The 15,125-nt window shown below is 36.7% G+C and overlaps 2 protein-coding genes across 9 annotated transcripts in view; one reads left to right on the top strand and one right to left on the bottom strand.

The window, feature by feature from the left end:
• LOC114239864 (NADP-dependent malic enzyme) overlaps positions 1-10,495 on the top strand; it is a 43,554-nt gene extending 33,059 nt beyond the window's left edge. For both annotated transcript variants that reach the window (XM_028170276.2, XM_028170275.2), the window contains exons 4-12: positions 729-910; positions 1,550-1,710; positions 2,318-2,522; positions 2,919-3,045; positions 3,698-3,923; positions 4,349-4,491; positions 4,952-5,125; positions 6,659-6,782; positions 9,195-10,495. In XM_028170276.2, the coding sequence (XP_028026077.2) occupies positions 729-910; positions 1,550-1,710; positions 2,318-2,522; positions 2,919-3,045; positions 3,698-3,923; positions 4,349-4,491; positions 4,952-5,125; positions 6,659-6,782; positions 9,195-9,331 (1,479 nt within the window). In that variant the 3' untranslated portion in view covers positions 9,332-10,495. The remainder of the gene's footprint in view (positions 1-728; positions 911-1,549; positions 1,711-2,317; positions 2,523-2,918; positions 3,046-3,697; positions 3,924-4,348; positions 4,492-4,951; positions 5,126-6,658; positions 6,783-9,194) is intronic.
• Positions 10,496-10,558: 63 nt separating this feature from the next.
• The window catches only part of Doa (CDC like kinase darkener of apricot), a 31,588-nt gene continuing 27,021 nt past the window's right edge, over positions 10,559-15,125 (bottom strand). For 4 of the 7 annotated variants that reach the window (XM_089728098.1, XM_089728100.1, XM_089728099.1 and 1 more), the window contains 3 exons: positions 14,312-14,417; positions 12,560-12,707; positions 10,559-10,762 (listed from right to left, as the gene is read on the bottom strand). In XM_089728098.1, the coding sequence (XP_089584224.1) occupies positions 10,725-10,762; positions 12,560-12,707; positions 14,312-14,417 (292 nt within the window). In that variant the 3' untranslated portion in view covers positions 10,559-10,724. Of the gene's footprint in view, positions 10,763-11,030; positions 11,273-12,559; positions 12,708-14,311; positions 14,418-15,125 lie in introns of those variants that run through there. The other 3 variants (XM_089728101.1, XM_089728096.1, XM_089728097.1) reach the window with 2 other exon arrangements.

The raw sequence follows: 15,125 nt of genomic DNA, 5'->3' as shown, positions 1-15,125 counted from the left end.
ATGATAAGAAAACGTGTATTATTTTGCAACATAGTAGAAAGAGCTCCGTCATGCTCAGTACCTGTGGATTCGACAAGGTTACATTTTTACGGTACAATTAAAAAGATACCATACCTAGACTATCATCACCATTTTCGTAACATTATATATTTATTTAACTGGTAGCTGTTACCATTGAAGAGTTGGCCGAAATATGACTTTTAAACTGCCGTAGGTAGCGACCTGGCTATGCCTCTGGCATTGCTGACGTCCATGAGAAAATGTAAACAAATCACCATTAGGAACCTTAAGTGCTCGTTTGCCCACAAAGACAAAAAAAGATTGCTCTTTAAGAACAAGCGCCTTCTAAATTAAACATTATTTTTACTAACTACTACCTAATATTTCTGCTTTATAAAGTAATAAGCAGTTTTGACGTATCCAGTACTATGCCGTTTAAATATTGTTCATTTTGTTGACCTTAACTTTTATTCCCTATATAATCATTGGTAGCCCAAGGGGCTATTCTCGCCTACTAACTACTACTAGTCACGCACCGGTAGGTGAGCTCACATGAATTGCTAACACTGATAACTAACAAGAGCAGTGCTTCGTTGAACCTACCACTGGATCGCGACCACTGAGAAGATCTGGCGAGGAACTCTGTCGTGTATATGGGTTAATTCACACGTCGAACACTTCGTTGCGATCGACGTGGACGGTGATCACCATCTTGTAACTTTTTCCAGGACCGCAATGAGCATCTGTTCTACCGTTTCGTCGCGGATAACGTGGCTGAAATGATGCCAATTGTGTACACTCCGACGGTTGGCCTGGCCTGTCAGAAGTTCGGCCTTGTGTACCGCCGACCAAGGGGCCTCTTCATCACGATCCACGATAAGGGACATGTATACGATGTTCTTAAGAACTGGTGAGTACAATACTGGAAACAGAGTAAATTTATTTGATACTGTATTGTTATTACGTTAGTTTTTTGTTGTTGAGATAAATAGTAATATAAGTGTCAATACTGCTAAAGATATTCAGTTTCAGTCCACCTATCTAATTCGTTTTCGTATCTAATTATCCCTTGCTCCAAAATGAATTATTATGAATATTTTATTAATTTTCCTCAAAATTATAATTGTTACGTATTATTTTTGAAAGCAGTCCTAAGTAAACAAAACACCGAGAGCAACTTTGCTTTAAAAAATCATTAAAATAAGGTTAAAAGAAGGTGTGTTTGGTTAAAACAATCCTTGTTTTAACACATTATTAAAACAAGGACCGATATTATTTAGGTACGGCAGATGAATCATAACAAAAGAAAAGTAATGAGTCAGATTCCGATTTTTGTATATTTTATAATACAATTTATTGTTCTTCCATTATTTGTGTTCCATACAACGTATTTTCCTATTTTAATGATATACTTTTATAATAGATGTGTGTTTGAAACTACTTTGAATGGTTTAAAAGATATTTTATGGGAATTTTAATGGTAAACCTTTTTGTGGAATGGAACAGGAAATAAAGTGTGCAAATTTTATTTGTTGTATTGTGTTTTCAGGCCCGAGACGGACGTCCGCGCCATTGTTGTAACCGACGGAGAACGTATTCTGGGCCTGGGCGATTTGGGCGCGTGCGGGATGGGCATCCCTGTGGGCAAACTCGCGCTCTACACCGCGCTCGGAGGCATCAAGCCTCATCAGTGTCTGCCCATCACTATCGGTACGTATCCCGAACTATGACTACTGAATGGTTCTGTTTTAGTTTTTAATACTTTTTGTAGGCTTTAAGGCTTAATCATAGCTTTGATTAAAGCATAAAAATAAATAAGTTAGGTTTATATGTTTTATTAGACATTATTGAACTTGTTTTGTGTGCAGCTTCAAATATTTTTTCTTTCGTTTCAATGCTAAACTTTACTAAACAAGCAGTGGTTCGTGAAAATTGTAATTAGAGATAGGATGATGAATATTTGGGATCTAAATTATTTCAGGAGACATTCTTTAGCTGAGATAAAGGTCTCGTTTCTTTAATCTAATACATCCCAGGGTCCAGGTTAGGTTTTCAATCGGAGTTAATATTTTTGTTAAAGTTGTTTCTGGTCTTGGAACATATGATTTCGTTTCGATATGTATGTGTATTTTACACAGCAAGAAAACTTGGAGTGGTAGTATAGAACGTACTACATTAATTTTAAGTTGCAAAGGGTTTGAATGCGACGTTTTTCTGAGAAAGGTTTTAAGGGGCTATTTTATTCTTAAGGGGTTTTTTTAATGAGGGAACTAAGTCGAGAACTAAGAAGTAGTTAATGTAAAACGCATGATCGTAGACGTGGGTACGAACACCCAGTCGATGCTGGACGACCCGCTGTACATCGGGCTCCGGCAGCGGCGCGTGCGCGGCCCCGACTACGACGAGCTGCTCGACGAGTTCATGCGCGCCGTCGTGCGCCGCTACGGGCAGAACTGTCTCGTGCAGTTCGAGGACTTCGGGAACGCCAACGCTTTTAGGCTCCTCGAGAAGTACAGGAACAAGTGAGTTTAACGGGCGCTTTTTTTTTTTGTTGGAACGAAGTTTCTTATGGGACGATGCGGAGAGGTACCCTAACCGGGGAAAAACGTCCGTAACGTAAGATTTTGATTAGAAATGCACACAGTGTACGACTTAGCTTGTAATAACGTACAAATTAATAATGCACACAGTGTACGACTTAACTTTGTAATAACGTACACATTAGTAATGCACACAGTGTACGACTATGCTAAATTTTTCGCCGGTTCTGATCCAAGATGTACTCGCGAAGCAGCTGTTCTTGAGCTGCTATGCTTCTTCTGGGGGCGCTCGGGTAATTGTTTACAGACTTTCCCTTTCCTTCCTCACTGAGCCCTCGAGTCCTCAATACAGTTTGATTGGATAAATTTGTACATTAGGTACTGCACTTTCAACGACGACATCCAGGGGACGGCGGCCGTGGCGGTGGCGGGACTACTCGCCAGTCTCAGACTCACACAGAAGAGGCTGTCTGACAACGTCATCGTCTTCCAGGGAGCCGGAGAAGTTCGTTTGCATTGTCTTCATTTACACTGGAAGGATTTATTTAATACACATTTCGTCTTTTCGCATTAAAAGTGTAGAATTTCCAAAAATAAATAAAATATAAATTACCGTAGGCAGCGGCTTGGCTCTGCCCCTGGCATTGCTGAAGTCCATGGGCGACGGTAACCACTCACCATCAGGTGGGCGGTATGCTCGCCTGACCAAAAGGGCAATAAAAAAAATATAGAGTTAATGTGCGGAATCATTTGGTATCACCAGTATTTTTCTCATAAATACTGTCAAAAGAGCGTAGTTTAGTTTACCGATGTTTTGACTACTATTAACAAAATTAATACATAATTTTATCTTACTTTAGAAGACAGATAATGTAAGTTGTAAAAAATAAAAAATAAATGTTGCAAAGATGATTAATATTAAAAATGTCACATGTTTTAATCCTATAAAACTTAGTACGTTTTGAGATTATACAGTTTTGATGCGAGAAGACGATTTATGTTAGAACCTTTGTAATGTGCGGTTTGGTATGTGCAACAAATATTTACAGTAAGACTAGACGAGATGCGTCAAACAGAATTTTCGCAATGATTTCTATGGACTGTGTAGCTGTCGGGAAATCTACTGGCCAGTTAGAGTAATATATTTGTTTTTTTAGGCCGCTTTGGGTATCGCGGAACTGTGCGTTATGGCTATGAAGGGCGAGGGCACGCCGGAGCAGGAGGCGAGGTGCCGCATCTGGATGGTGGACTCGAAGGGCCTCATCGTCAAGAACAGACCGGAGGGAGGACTTAACGTTCACAAGGAGAGGTTCGCTCAGGATCACGCGCCCGTCAGGACCTTGGCTGAAGTTGTGGAGGTGGCCAGACCGTCGGTGCTTATTGGTGAGTTCAGAGTTCAGTTATAGATAATATGTAACATTATGTTTATTCATCAGGAAAATTCGACTTTTGTGAAGATTTTTTCGGAAGCGACAAATTTTTTGAAAGTTTTAGAAAGCAGTGGTCTATTAAGAAAATATGTTCCCTGAGGCTCGGATTTTATTTGACATTGTTTGTAGGACTATTTTAAGAAGTTTATTTAATTAATTAGTCCAATAAAACAGGTGCGCAGGCCGAAACCTCAGCCAAACAAACAAAAGGTTACACATAACCCTTACATAAGCGACTGTCTCAAAATCCGATATTATGCTTCTGTTGCATAGGCATTAATGTATAGACATTGATTTCATTATCAGATAAAAATTTATTTCCAAAAGCTGTTGCTTCTATTTGAATATTTCTAACTGTATATTGTATGTTTGTGGTAGGAGCGGCCGCCATCGGTGGTGCTTTCACTCCTGAGATATTGAGGAAGATGGCAAACTTCAACGAGAAGCCAGTCATCTTCGCCCTCTCCAACCCCACCAGCAAGGCGGAGTGTACCGCTGAAGAAGCTTACAGCAACACCGACGTGAGTACTAACGTCCAATTTGAAATGTATGCTTCCCATGAACTATGAAGAAGTAACGGCATAGATTCATTTTTATCACAGTTATATCAAATCACAAGATTTTAGACACAAATTTCATCAGAAACGTTGTAGTGGTTTTTTTTCGTGGAGCTCGAAGGAACAAACAACGATAGGTACGAAATTGACACGAGAGGAAAAAAGTCACTTTTGCATGCATCCGTTGTTTTGTTTTTAGTTCAAAACAATTATTAGTCCAATTATTCAAACAAATGTTATTTTTTAAATCTGTTGTGAAATGTTGAAATTGTAATGTCTGATATAAAAAAGTCTTTGTTTGGGACCCGTTTTTCAGATCTTCCTGTCAGGTCATTGGTTCTAGGTCTCATGCATTCGATAAATGTATCGTGACAGTCGTGAGCGTTGGTGAGTCCACTCACAATGCGTGTCTCGGGTGTTCCAGGACCGTGCTATATTCGCGTCGGGGTCACCGTTCCCGGAGTACCGCAGTAAGTCGGGCGCTTTGTTCCGCCCGGGACAAGGCAACAACTCGTACATCTTCCCGGGACTCGCGCTCGGCATCATCTGCGCCGGGATACTGGACATCTCTGACGACTTCATGCTACTCGCCGCCGAGGTAACTCTTATTTCTTTTTATTACAAATGGTTTAGCGATGTACGTCATCAGTTTGCTTAGTGCGAGTTTTTTAACGTTCTCGATAGCGTAAAAGTTAGCTCATATTTGTATGGAATGGGATCGTTCGCCTACGTTTGCCGCTAGGGGCGCTGTTCCAACTGCATACAAAATTGGGTTAACTTTTACGTTATCGAGAACGTTAAAAACTCTCACTAAGCACACAGGATAGGACAGGAAAGTCTGTTAATTCACATCATAATAGTCGGTTACTTTTGACAGAGCAGTCGTGATCATGTGAAATCTTTGTTTATTAAAGCCTTGATAGCCTTTGCTTGAAAGACATTTCACAAGGAATATGAAGAAAAAATACAGTGAAAACAATTTCGGAATAAAATTAAAATGATTAAAAATGAATAGGTATCTTGCCTACCTTCTTATTTGATACTATAATGTTTTAATTTAAATTACTTTTAATGGTGTCTATATGCAGTATCGTATTACTGCTAGATCGCAGATACGGTTAGTCCGATCAGTGTTAAATGAGACGTAAAGGTATATTTTTTGTAGAAAAATAGACAACACTTCAGTTTGAAATCATATCTCTAATAACAATAAAAATACGAGATCAAACCGTAAAAATAGTTTTAATTGTATTTTTTTTAATGATGTTTTGAAATTAATATGATTAACGATCTCCTAGAATTTGGTTTTTTCACTGACAAGGTGTGTTGATGAGCAGGCACATTAAGTAACTATTCGGAGACCATAGACATCAACACAAAGGCCTCGAACCGCCATGAATCTTATCGTAACAATCTAACTAACTATCTAACAATCGCCATGAATGTCTATAGATATCGGTAACGCAACGCTCGATGGAGCACGTGTGATTGCTTTGTAGCAATACTAGCCAGGACGGCGACACCAACCAGCCAAGACTTATAACATGTAGCCTTGTAACCTTTACTGCAAATTATAGTTGTACCCGATAGCCATTCTTGGTCGATCGAAATAAAACTATTATTTACAATGGAATTTTCTTTGAATTTCTCTATGTGCCGATAACACAAATAATAGGTACCTACTTTAGTTAAATTTACATATTTCGCGTTTATTTACTTACTTATTACTGGTGGTAGGACCTCTTGTGAGTCCGCACGGGTAGGTACCACCACCCCACCTATTTCTGCCGTGAAGCAGTAATGCGTTTCGGTTTGAAGGGTGGGGCAGCCGCTGTAACTATACTGTGATCTTAGAACTTATATATCAAGGTGGGTGGCGCATTTACGTTGTAGATGTCAATGGGCTCCAGTAACCACTTAACACCAGGTGGGCTGTGAGCTCGACCCATCTAAGCAATAAAAAAAATATATGTTTATAATATATTTATATTATTTTACAATTCAATTTTAATTCTCAAGTCATATTAAAAGTGGGTTCTACCTTGGCACATACGTGTTGAGCGATACACGGGATTTTTAATTTAATATGTTTGTTTGTCGCTCCGTTTATGATAATTTAAAATAATTTCAGGCTTTAGCGGAAATCGTGTCGGATGATGATCTCGCATACGGAAGCTTGTACCCGCCTCTGCACATGATAAAGGATTGTTCCGTTAAGATTGCGAAGAAGATTGTCGAACACGCCTACAATACAGGTATGTGTAATAGTTTCCTGTCGTAAGTGTAGTGTCCTTACTGGTGGTAGGACCTCTTGTGAGTCCGCACGGGTAGGTACCACCACACCGCCTTTTTCTGCCGTGAAGCAGTAATGCGTTTCGGTTTGAAGGGCGGAGCAGCCGTTGTACTGTTAAAAGTGAGATCTTACAACTCATGTCTCAAGATGAGTGGCGGCATTTACGTTGTAGATGTCTATGGGCTCTAATAACCACTGAACATGAGGTCATGAGCTTGTCCATAGATCTAAGCAATAAAAAAAGTGGATAGTCATGAGGTCTGAATTATATAATCTTCAATCCTAATTACAGTATTTTTTTCGATTTTATCATTTTTAAATAGTTGATCAAGCTGAACGATAGTGGTCTGTACGTATTATAATTCTTCATAATAATAAAAAAAATTACTTATTATAATTACTTCATAAATAATTCTAAAATTAAATTGCGATATACGATGGCGTTTCTAAATACTAGTTACTTTTAGTGGTCCAAGTTAAATAAAAAAATATATATAATTATTGCATTTATTTGATAATTGGATACTGTGTGGTGTCTGAAACGTTCTTGCTCTAATTATACATTCGGGGAAGAGTCATACACTGTTATCTGCTTCCGAACTAGAATTCCGTGTGCTATGGAAATCAGAGACTGGTAACCCTACATACCTATGTATATAAGTTCAAATATACAAAGACAAACAGACACAGAGCGAACAAACTTAATACGCCAATTAGCATTGATATTTGCAATGGTAATCGTTTGTAAATAATTTTATGGTAAATTATGTGTACACGTTTTTACTTATCGATTAATTAATAAAGTATTTATTCCTCCGCTTAAATATAACTAATAGGCGCTGAAAGTTTTTACCTTTGAATATAATGATGATAGTTGAAATGTTAATTTTGTTTTCCAACTGCTTTGTCATGTATTACAATAAATTGATTATTTGTCAAAATGCCACAAGTCAGAATCTACGATTATCTTGTGTATAATGTTTTAGCAAGTCATGTGAACAAATTAGCACAATCCTAATCTTGTACCGTACTGAAAAAAAAACGTGCAATATTTGATAATAAGTCATGAGCGTAATTTTCCGCGAGTCGCGACGAAAATACATTTATGACCTACATTTCCTTTGGTTCGACGTACGAAATTTGTTGCTCGTCTTTAACTATGATTATGTATACTGTTTTTGTAACACTAATAATGTCTTTATATTATAAAAATGGGTCATTCCTGATACGTGCAATGTCCCCGTCACGTTTATCCTACTGCAAAGCAGTATTAGTTTAGTCATGTCATTTTATTTCGATTTGAAGAGTAAGGTAGCCGTTTTTCAATATTTATTTTAAAATTGAACTGAATTTGTTATTGTTCGGAAATTGATTCGTTAGAAATTTTACTGGAGGGCGATTGGGGAGATAATTAGATTAAAAAAAATTGGAGAACCACATTAAAGTCGGACGTCAACACCATTAAACTATGTTGTTGTGCAATACATTGCGATGTTTCGGTTATGGTTCATACTTAATCCAATTATCAAATTACCTACGGTCATTTTACGACGTTGTCAACTATTGTAGTGTAATTTTTTTTTATAAATATTTTACAAATTATTTTATTTATATCGAAACAGAAAACATTAGGTACTTTACTTTGAACGGTAATATATAGGGCAATGACTGTATCGTCGGCAAATATTTAATGACTAAAGACATTAACAAACAGTTTTGATCATTTTTTGTTCTTTAAAGACATCGTTTATGGACTCGAAAGTAACACAAGTTACTTTTTTTTTCACCGAAAATGTAACACGATTTCTTGCAGATAGCTGTATGACGCGGCTGTGAAAGCTATACGTCTTTAGTTTGACATTTCCCGGTCATCGTCTTCGCCGAACCCGTCGCTTGCGACGAAGGGCTCGACGGGTAAATTAACCCATAAACACAGCCCACAGAGTTTCTCGCCGGATCTTCTCAGTGGGTCGCGTTTCCGATCCGGTGGTAGATTCTGCGAAGCACTGCTCTTGCTAGGGTCAGTGTTAGCAACGTCGTCAGGTTTGAACCTCGTGAGCTCACCTATACGCCCGGTTATGCTGCCATAGACTCTCAAGGCTATTTATTAGCTTAGGTGGGGAAAATTGACGTTTTATAAAAATACTAGCGACCAGCCCTCGCTTCGCTTCGGAAACTGTAATTTATTATTGATTTCTCCACTATTTAATGAATGTTATTATACATAAACCTTCCTCTTCAATCACTATCTATTAAAAAAAACCGCATCAAAATCCTTTGCGTAGTTTTAAAGATTTAAGCATACATAGGGATATAGGGACAGAGAAAGCGACTTTGTTTTATATTATATAGTGAAGTTTGTTGTCGCGTCCAGGCAAGGCGTCGGTGCAGCCGCAGCCGCTCGACACGGAGGAGTTCATCCGCGCGCAGATGTACAGCGTGGAGTACGGCGCCGCGCTGCCGCCCGCCTACTCGTGGCCGGACAACCAGCCGCGGGTCGCGATCATCTAACCACCGCACACGACGACCCACAACCGACTCGTTTCAAAGGCCACTTTAAGAACCGTGTGCTTGGTGCGAGTTAACGTTCTCGATAACGTAAAAGTTAACGAAACTTTGTATGCAGTTGGAACAGCGCCCCTAGCGGCAAACGTAGGAAAACGATACCATTCCATACAAATACGAGCTAACTTTTACGCTATCGAGAACGTTAACTCTCACTAAGCACACAGCTAACAACGTAACCTTCCTCGTCTACGTCCCTTTGTACTAGTGACACGAGCTTAATGTTTCAACTTTACTAATTAATGTATGATTACGGCAGTTAACTTTGTATCAACTAATATTAAAGGCAAGTGATTACGTCCATTGTATTACAGTTGACGACTGCCACAGCCGACATATTGTAGTTAGATGCCTAATATTTTAGACGTTGAATTACTGTATCGCTACGCGCTGCCCCGAAATACTAGCCTCGTGTAAACTAGCCATTATCGGTCTCAGCGATGGTTATGCCCAAAAATTGCTAAAGTTCCGTGGCATTGACTGATTTTGTCTAAAAAAAGATTAAGTTGCCTTTGAAACCAATTTAACTTCTTAACTTTAAATATCAATTCATTGTTTTTCTAAAATATGAAATAAAATATAATTGTGAATTTGATTACATTTGGAGTTGAATTTAATGCATAAATTCTGTAAACGGTTACCAGAAAAGAATTTGTTTTTCAACTCGCAATAATTACACATAAGCCCTCGGGAAATTGATTGTTTCTTTATTAAATTTGACTTTGCAAATTAAAATGAGAACCTCATAAAGATCTAAAGTATACGGATTAAGGGAACCATTACAAATTTATATTTTATTGTAGAATTTTAACATTCAACAAAAAAAAACATGGGATTAACATCAATAATGCGCAAAGAACAAAGTGTACTAACTAACACATTATTTATTTAATTTATATTTGTTCTAAGAATCATTCCAAAACAACGAAATGAATGTGACAATTTATTGTAATTAAAGACCAATAAATAACCAGCTTAACTTGCTCTTTCGTATCTATGCAATTAGAGATAATATTTACAATTAAGCTGTTACAATTTGTTCAGGTTCCTTTTGTGATTTAGAATATAATGTTGTATTTATGTTGAAGTAAATAAAAAAATCTTAAAATATTACTTTATTTTATTTACTCTAAAAATGAATCTTGCGACGCAACAAAAAAAAAACAAATAATGTCAAGACTGACAAGTCTTTATTTTGAAATAATTATTTATAAATACAAATTGAGAAGTACCGATTCACAACAAAATATTCCTATAATTAGAGCGTACGACAAAATATTTATCACTTATAGTTCATTATTATATGTACAAAATATTCACAAGACGTCGTCGGGCCCCCTCACCGACTCAACGAGTGCGACCGCGCGCGTTCATTGCCTGAAACACAAACATACAATGTTAAAAACCTCACTATTTATTATACATAGTGTCTAAGCAAACAATGTGAAAGTATAAGCAGACTTAATAACGAGGAACAATGTTTAATAATCCCTCTTTGTTCTGTTCTTTAGAATTAGACTATAAATAAGGTGGCCATCAGTTAATTTAGGTTAGTAACAAAGATAATTAATTACATTGCGATACACTTTGAAAGAGGTAATTTGAAATATTCGTAATATTACTTATAACCTCGACTGAAGAAGTTCTCATTACTACTTCATAATAGTTACAACCTTGAAGTCGGTTTATTAAAAATAACAATCAATAGTTAAAAGTAAGTGGATCATCGGAAAAGCAAAATAAAGCATATTGGTCTGATAAATATTTCTTTGAAAAGCAACTAACTGCTTCATGTCTCGTCATGTGTTTTTGTTAAAAAGCTAGAAAATAAGCATCTAACATGTAACGGGCCTGACCTAAGGAATGATGGCCTTGTAAACGGGTGTCCTATAACAAAAGATTTTCATTCAACGTAATTCTTACAAGTGCGCAATGTACACAGTGTGCCCTCATTCGGATTCCGTAGAAATTTTATAATGGGTCGACATGATATTATCATTATTAAAATTGAGTCGACTAGTATCAAAGCCGGCAATGTGACTTGTGGATAATTATTGGTAAATCAGAAAAACGAATTATTGACTTTGTATTCCATTGGCAGTCACAAAACTCTTCTGAACGACATCTTAGATAAATAACAGGTTAAGTATTAACCTTTATTTAATGCAGGTTTTGAACCGTATTCTTTGAAGGAGACGATTATATTCAAATCAATCTGTATTGAAATATCAATAAAAATTTTTGTCCAAATGCACAGATTGCCACCTTTGATAATAGACGACTCAATTATAAACATCATCTTTATCACATTGGTATTAAAATTCTGAAATTTATTAATTAACTCCGAAAACGTTTTCAAAAGTATTCGCAATTTTATTTGAACGTTTTGTCAGCAAATGATATGGATAGCAGTAGTCTTATTACGATTTACAAGTACACTAGTACATGAAGCCGTAAAGAAACATTCTCGAAACAAAAAGTATCGGTGATTATCCATACAATAACATTGATTAAGTATTTATTCTTTTATATTATATAAACAATGTAGTTTTGTATTTTAATTTAACAAAAAATCAAACAAAGTGGATACGTGCGGCGTCACGGGTGAATATGTTTGAATGTCACGATAAAATGTATTCGAACTTGTAGTATGTCTTGTTAAGATAAGCAAATGAATATTTTTTTGCTATAGTAAGGCCTCGAGAATGGTCAACATTTTATGTAATGAGGAAACAATACCGTTGTTACAATAAAACAAATATTTTTTTCATTGGTTTATGTAACTTACGGTTTCTAAATTATTTAAATAAATAAAAAAAATATTGCTTAGATGGGTGGATGAGCTCACAGCCCACCTGGTGTTAAATGATTACTGGAGCCCATAGACATCTACAACGTAAATGCGCCACCCACCAGATATAAGTTCTAAGGTCTCAGTATAGTTACAACGGGTACCTCCACCCTTCAAACCGAAACGCATTACTGCGTCACGGCAGAAATTAGCAGGGTGGTGGTACCTACCCGTGCGGGCTCACAACACGTCCTATCACCAGTAATATCGAATATATTTTTCTAAAACCTAAATGTTGTTTGTGCTTTGTGATTCCTCATCGTGTGCGTGCGTAGTTGCGTGCGTAGTGGCGTGCGTAGTGGCGTGCGTAGTGGCGTGCGTACCGAGCCTCTGGTGCGGCGGCAGCTTGTTGAAGAAGGGGTGCTTGAGCGCGTCGCGCAGGGTCACGCGCTGCGAGGGCTCGTACTCCAGCATGCGCGCGATCAGGTCGAACAGCTGACGCGCCTCCTCGTTGTTGTTCAGTAAGTACCTCTGAAAACACAACAACAATCATCTTTCTATACATATCTATCTATACATATAAATAAAATTAGAGTGTCTGTTTGTAATATTGAAATAACTTTTTACTACATGCATATGATATATACACGGAACATACACCAAAATATAATTTTTTACAACTTTTGTTTGTCTGTCTTTTTGTTCCGACTAATCTCTGGAACGGCTGGACCGATTTTGTTGAGACTTTCACTAATAGGTAGCTGATGATATAAGGAGTAACTTATACTACTTTTTTTTAGACTAGCTTGGCCCCGCAGCGTCACCCGCAGTTATTTTCGTAGGGACTCGCCTATCAATAATAAAATTTAATGTTTCCGAAGCGAAGCGAGGGCGGGTCGCTAGTATGTTAATTAGTTTTCATCGTTACGTTAAATGTTTAGTGCTGTTTCATGGGAATGTAAGCTTTGTATTACCTATCAGGTGTGGGAGCAAAATTAATACATACAATACATTATGTAATCTATATATTTATACGTAAAGCAAAAACTTTGTATCTCTTTTTACGAAAATTGCGCAAACGTCGGAGTATGAAATTTCCCACACTTATAGAGAATATAGAGAAGGAGTGCAGAATGCTTATTTTTTTTCAAATTATGCATTAGTAATACATTAAATCAATAAAAAAACATTATACATACTACCATATTTGATACACACACACTCACACACACACATATATACTCTTTGTTTATTGTCAAATTTTTGTTATAGCATAGTCTGTGGTCAAATTGAAAATATAAATTGAGAATATATTGTGAGTTATTTAACTTTAATATTATTTGTCTATAGTATGTAGTCTTCAATATGATGTCTATGTAGTCTTTGCGAAATCTGTGCTTAAAGAAGTACAATAGTTTTTGACAATAGAACCTTAATAATGTTCAAACTTATAATTTAAATTAATTATAGTCGAATTTCGATTATTGCGGGTCCACTAGTATTAATAATTTTACAAATATTAATAGTATAAAGGACCGTACAACTAGGTGGCGCAGTAGTTAGCCGACCTGAGTGCTGACTCGAGGATTGTGGTATTGACTCTTGCACTGCGTAATTTACATTTATGACGAACAAGTTTAATTGTTCTTTTTTTGAGCCTTTAATTTCTAATCATAGAAACGAGCACAATCTGCTACGTTCTAAAACATGCACTCGAAAAATTAGAATACTTGCTTCAGCATTGGACAGCGGTATAGTTAACATTTATTAACTTCTTTTGTGCAATATGGTCCGCGTTTATAGAGCGAATTGGAAATTCGCAATGTTTGAATAGTCTGGTCAGCATATACCCGTTTTGAGCCGTGCTGAGATAATGCCTTCATAGGACAATGACTCTATGGGAATGCGACAGTAATCTATTATTTATATAATAATTAAACTGAAATTTTGAATCGAAATGCGCTAGTATATGCGTTTCGCGACGAGAATCAATGCAATTGCTACATAAATATATTTTCGAAAAAAAAAAAAAAAAAAAATTACATTAAAATATGAATTAATCTCATTTGTCGTTTTTCTAAACACTAGTTGTAGTAGACCATGACTAATGGTAACATGTAAAAAATATAACTCACCAATAATGGTTTACAATTTTCTCTGACGTATCTGCCAGCAGACGATTTTTCTTCCCAATCTAACTTTCCATGATAGAAATATTTTGTTCTAGTTTTTCGCGCCATTCTAGAACAAAGCACAAATGTTAATTCAACAGCTCCGTTACGCGCCACAACAAAACAGAAAACAGACAGTCCAGTGCCCCAGTTCCCGTCTAGTCATTGTCCATTGTTTACTTTCGGCGGCACAAATCGACGGACATACAGAAACAGTTCTAGTCTGTAAACACAGTTACATAGTTGGCGAACTGAAAACCGTCTAAAAACCCGTTCGCCGAAATAATAAACAATAGTGTTTCAGGCCGATGACCACAATAGCGCGCACCCACCGACCGCACTGTGCTGTTCTTTTAACGGTGTAATACATTTAATTTGCAAGTTCTTTATTGCAGATTTAATTTCACTTTTATGTGAGAATTCAAATGAGGTCTCTAATCGACTTTGACTTTGTTGTTACACTTTTTTTTGTTTCGAACGTGTGAAACATGTAAAAGTTTATTGTGTTTTGATTAATATTACAATAATGACTTTAAAAACGAAATCAAGTTTTTCTTATTTTGGTTTTCTGAGCTCACAGTGAGTACACGACGATAGATGCGTCCGAATTTGGACGTATAATTTCATATGAAAATTTCTTTAAAAATGTAATTAGATATATAGCCTTCTCACATTAAAATTGTATAATCTCAAAACTTCTAATTTTACAGGAGAGTGTTTTAAAGGTTTAATAACATTTGATATTTTTAATATTAATCATTTTTGCAACATTTATTTT

The sequence above is a fragment of the Bombyx mandarina genome, chromosome 06 (assembly GCF_030267445.1).
Source record: "Bombyx mandarina strain Sakado chromosome 06, ASM3026744v2".
NCBI lineage: Eukaryota > Metazoa > Arthropoda > Insecta > Lepidoptera > Bombycidae > Bombyx > Bombyx mandarina.
The sequence above is the reverse complement of the archived record's forward strand: the minus strand, read 5'-3'. Positions and strand labels throughout refer to the sequence as shown.